Source organism: Ornithodoros turicata, chromosome 1, assembly GCF_037126465.1.
Source record: "Ornithodoros turicata isolate Travis chromosome 1, ASM3712646v1, whole genome shotgun sequence".
Taxonomy (NCBI): Eukaryota; Metazoa; Arthropoda; class Arachnida; order Ixodida; family Argasidae; genus Ornithodoros; species Ornithodoros turicata.
In genome coordinates this window covers 158,485,172-158,490,631 of record NC_088201.1, presented here as the reverse complement: position 1 = coordinate 158,490,631, position 5,460 = coordinate 158,485,172, and the positions used below count along the sequence as shown (strand labels likewise).

At 46.4% G+C, this 5,460-nt stretch overlaps 1 protein-coding gene across 1 annotated transcript; it reads left to right on the top strand.

Annotated features, from left to right (window-relative positions):
- The first annotated feature begins 2,824 nt into the window (after positions 1-2,824).
- Positions 2,825-3,934, top strand: LOC135388285 (uncharacterized). Its single transcript, XM_064617728.1, has one exon. It carries the CDS (start codon positions 2,825-2,827, stop codon positions 3,932-3,934), a length of 1,110 nt encoding a protein of 369 aa, XP_064473798.1.
- The last annotated feature ends 1,526 nt before the right edge of the window (positions 3,935-5,460 follow it).

Genomic DNA, 5,460 nt, shown 5'->3' with positions numbered 1-5,460 from the left:
TCCACTTCAGGGCTTGCCGAGGCTTCTAGCAGGGTGAGCCCAAGGCTTCTATGAAGGTCCGCTTATCAGCATGTTGCTATTTGCAAAAAAAAAGAAAAAAAGAAGCAAACCACTACGTAGTGCTAGTTGCTAGGGCACTTTTAGAATAGAGTTATTTCACGTTTCGGAAGGTGCACGTTAGAAATGGGGTGCGTTAGATTCGAGTAAATACGGTAATGCCTGTGACATGGAATTAGTCAGTCCCATCCAGTGGTCGCAGTTTGATTCCGCTTTGCAAAGAACAGCACAAATTTAGCACTGAACATGATCAGCAGTGCATCTGAGCATTATCGGTCTATACTATGTAAGTACGCCCCATGGCGTAAATTTGTCTCGTAGGATATGTTTCTGATAACTGATAACGTTTCTGATAACGTAGGATAGGATTCTGATAACTCAAGCGAAATCTCTTGTCCCCTGAAATTTGAATTAAATAGAGCACAGCAGCTGTCTGAGCAACACGTGACAACAGTGGCTTGTCCAATTTGGTCTACCAGCAGCTGCAAGTGGGTGAAAAGTCATTGCAAATTGTAATAGCTCACTTTCTCTTCCAGGCTGGGAGCACGAGCATCCGTGACCTGATCACGGAGCTTGAGCGAGGAGACACGCTTGTTGGGCACAATGAAGCCTACTCGAGGTGCCTCAGAAAGGCTGTCCTCTGCCTGCGAATAGCGAAGACCGAAAGCCATTTCGTCGGTGCTATGTTATCCATTAGTGCAGCGCTTGGAAGTGCAACCAGGCGAAGTGGCTACATCAGAGTCCAGCCGACAGGCATTTCTAGACGGCGTGAGGGACTCACGAGAGGAGCAAAGAGGGTTCCAGCTGGGCGCCCTCCAAACCAATGTAGCGCCAAACGAGGAAGAAAACGTGTGCACAGCCTATCTGTGAGTGTACAGCAGAATGTACCCCATGCAAAATCCCACGGACAAGGCCATTAAGTTCTACTGGGGCAATCAACAAGTAATATTAAAATGACAATGTTTCACACTCAATTTTGAAACCGGAATCCAAGGACTTTTAAAAGGAGTACAGAGGGTCATCGAAAAAAAATTCAGATTAAGACATCTGATGAAAATGTGTGTCATTCTACCGAATAGTGCGAAAGGTTTGGATGTGCGCAATTTGTTTCCCAGAAAAAAACTCGCATAAACATGGCTCCGTGCATTCACCCTTAACTCGCCACTCTAGGTATAACGAGGATGAGAAGGCATGATGCCACGCCACAGATGACGTTATAAGGAGAACTTCTTCTGCTTCGCTGGTCAGTGGGGGTCAGCGCCTTGTCCCTTTGCCACCGTAAACCAGTTTTGCCAGTTCTCCCGGAGAATTGGGGATAGAAGGAGCGGCCGAATCATTACCGAGCCGGGAGCAGTGCTTTTTCAGAACCCTGAACAGCGAAGTAGCAGACTACATTTCTGCAGACCAATCAGCGAGCGTTCTCCTTACAGCATCAACACGAGGTTCCAGGCAGATCACAGGCTGGTACTGCTCTTCACCATCGTTGCACACGGCTGCTTTTTGTGGTGTATTTTAGATTCAATTTCTGCGATAATTACGACTCTGTGGTGTTAATTACTTCGCATGGTGCATCTTACTTCCTTACTTAACTGTTTTATAGGGAGAAAACAGGGTGTTAAAAATGACTTCTGTGCTACTTGAATGAACCTTTTAAAGCTTGTCTTGAAGGCAAACATGCAATCACACAGCATAAAAACAATTTGCTAAAGCATTTGTTTCCCTATTTGCTGAGCATCCTGCCACTCCCTAACTTCACCAGGCAAAAGCTGAACAAGGCTTCCAGCAACGTACAAGCTTCTAGCCCATAAAAAATTCTTCCGCTCTTGTCAAATGTGGAACCCCTATCAGTTGTACCTAACTAATACAGTAGAATCTGTTCAGAATTAAGCCCCATGATTCATAGCTTCTGATTATAGTCCCAAAACCAGAGTCTATCCATTGAAGGCTCACCGGTCACTCGAAAATCTTGCTGACCAACACATGATTCACCTGAGAGAACTGATGTTCTGAGGCTCACTTTCATCTTTCATGATTAACCGTTTGTGTTCCTTCCATACATTGTATTTCTACATTCATAGACAAGAAAAATTATATTGTAAAATGCTAAGTTACGAATCGTGTGGGGATCATTGTTTGAAAGTCGAACCAATTTTTGCCCAAAGTAGCCATTACAAGTTTTCCCCACTGTTGTCTTGTATCCATGGCTGGAATGCTCTGCATCAGGCAATAGATTCCAAGTTCAGTGCGAAGCTTCTCTAATACCCTAGTTACACTAGCTTTCTCAACCACGGTTGAGTCGACCACGGTTGAGTAGCGTCAACCGCAGTTGACCCAACCACGGTCGAAACCAGTTACACAGAGCGAATTCACCTCAGTCGAGGCTAGCGCCCCAAACGGACATCAGAGGCTACGGAACAGTAAAAAAAAGTTTACACTGAGCAAAAATAGATGTAACTCATGCAGAGATGACTTAAACAACATGTAACGTTTATTTAAAACAGTTTAAGCACTATACGAGCAGGCAGTTATGTATGACCTTATTTTTGACAACTTGTTGCAACTATGGCTTTCCGTTTTAACGGAATACGTCCGGGCGTTAGCAACATTGTAATTCAATCTGTCTTGTTTTTGTCTTTGTATGCTCGCTCCCGCCGTATTTTTGCCAATTTGTCTTCTGTTTCGTTCGTTTGCTTTCTGAGTTCCACCGTGTATTGTTTTCGTGTTGCTGTATATATCTTGTATCTATTGTGCTCCATCGCGCGTAGCGATGTCACTGAGCAAAGCTACGTCCGCGGAGATACGGGGGAGAGACAAGAACTTTTTCCTCTGTTTCGCCCAGCTGCAGTGTGAACTGAGACGAAGGCAGTGTGAGCTCAACGCTGTCCGTAACGAACTGGACCGCCAACGCCGGAAGAGAAAACGAGCGCAACAACAACTGCAAACCCTGACCACTGTTGCCTTGCGGTTGTGTAAAAGACAGAGAGAGCTTCGCAACTACCGCCGTCCAGCATCGTGGTGGGAGACAACACTCCCAGGACTTCCCGACGACTATTTTAAAAGTGACTTTCGTGTAACTCGGGCCACGTTCAACTACCTGGTTGAAGTATGCCAAAGTATGGCTAAGGCCGACACCCACTTACGGAAAGCGATACCGCTCAGAAAGAGAGTAGCCGTTGCCCTGTATAGGCTGTCGTCATCTGCGGAGGACAGGACTGTCGCGAACTTGTTCGGGGTGAGCAGGTCTTTCGTCAACATTGTCTACAGGGAGTTCTGCGCACAAATTGTCAGTAAACTGGAAGCGCAGTTTGTCAAGCTTCCAACAGACGCTGAGTTGCCACAGCACCTGCGTCGGTTCGAAGCCGTAACAGGTTTTCCTCAAGGCTTTGGAGCTCTAGATGGCTGCCATATTGAGGTGTGCCCGCCGAAGGACCAGGGCTCAGACTACTACAATTATAAGGGATGGTACAGTGTGATTTTGCTTGCCATTGCTGACCATACCTACAAGTTTTCATATGTGAATGTGGGGTCTCCTGGAAGGAACCACGATTCAGCAGTACTTCTCTTCAACACATTCACAGTGAGCTTGCAAGGTGTGGATGTGGGCCCTGTCATATTGTGTGACCAGGCTTTCCCGCTGCAGCAACACCTAATGAAGCCATATCCGGACAGGGCTACAAACACACCACAAAAGCAAGAGTTCAACGCCCGACTCTCTGGTGCAAGGCGAGTCGTGGAAAACGCATTTGGAAGGGTGAAGGCGAGGTTCAGGATTCTACACAAAGGACTTGAGTGCGATATTGACAACTGTACCACCATCATCAGAGCCTGCTGCATCCTCCACAACATCTGTGAGGACCTCAATGATGGAGTTGAGTAACATTGGATTGAAGAGTGCAGACATCTTCCAAGGGAGATGCCACAACATCACACGTCTGCTGCTACGGAAAGCGGAGCATGTGTTCGTGATGCCATTGCACAGCACCTGTACTGCATGAAGACCACAGCCTAAGGCATGCTGCAGAAGACCCTATCCTGAACGACGGGCCATCACCTATCAAAAACGGCCCTTTTCAGGGCCACCCCAAATGCCTACGTCAAAGGCTGCATCTTGCATGTAGAACAAACCCTTCAAATTTTTTCTTAGGAATACAGGCCTTTTGCACAAGTGAGCGGGGGTGGTCATAAGCACCCACCTCAAGATAGCTACATTTAAGACATCTTATAATCTAGAACACAAAGACACTCATATGAATTAAGCAATAACTTGTTGCACATAATTTCATATCCATGTCGAAACACTATGTACAGTGAACCCTGGTTAACATGCCCATCACAGTTGCGGATTTTGGTCGTAAAACAAATTGTCACACTAACGAGAAAAGCTTTGGCAGTAGAAAAAGCCGTATGAGTACTACAGAGATCAACAACGTCAGGTGTCCTGTGAAACCTTGGTGCTACTTTAGTATCCGTCATCCTGAGATATGTATTAAAGGGGCACTAAACCGATATAAGAGCAATGATGTATCAGTAAGAATATGTTCATTTAACTCTGAAACATATTTCCTTAAATTAGGGAGGTCGACACCCACATATATAGTTGAGCAGTAATTACAAACCGTGTTGCATACTATTTCGACAGCAAACAGGTCCTCCCCCGCGGCTGACCTTGTGGGAGTCCAAGATTGGTTGACGACGCAAAACGTCATTCGGGGAGAACTCTGCCCCGTTTGCTGTAACCAAGTGACGTTTGCTGATGCATTAGACAAAGGGGAGGGTTGAGCTGATTTCACTGTTTGAGCCACTTTTTAAATAGTGAAAGTGCTTGAGCTACACAAAGTCTTCCACATATTTAGGTGGAGGGAAACTCCCTTTAGCAGGGTGTGTTTACATGGCGACGAGACATTTTTTTGATTGCGTGTTAGCGCCGCGAAGCAACTGTGGCTATGAGCGGCGTACAGATGTGGACAGACGACAGCAGGAAGGAGTGGGGAACAGGGGGATTAGTTAGCGTCCTGGGCCGACTTCAGGGGGAACTGTGCCGACATTCGTCTGGAAAGTCTTCGGAAAACCCAGGGAAAACCTCAGACAGCACAGCCGGAGGTAGGATTCGAACCCACCACCTCCCAGTCTTCAGCACGACCTTGGTTACCACCAACGAGCAGACGCCTTAGCCCACTCGGCCATGCCGCTGGTGCGACGAGACAGCCACTCGAAGCAAATACATGGCTGTAATGAGCAAATGCAAAGCAAGCTAGAAAAAAGTTAGGGATGGAAGGAAACCGAAAACCGCTTGGGAACCTGAATTTTTTTCAAAAACCAGAACGTACCGCAATTCGCCATCGGCAAATAACCATAACCTGAACTGAAAAAAATGTGATTACAGTTACCAGTTAGAAATGAAAT

Coding starts and splice junctions, on each gene's coding strand:
- LOC135388285 (XM_064617728.1), top strand. CDS start 2,825: ATGTCACTGAGCAAAGCTACGTCCGCGGAGATACGGGGGAGAGACAAG.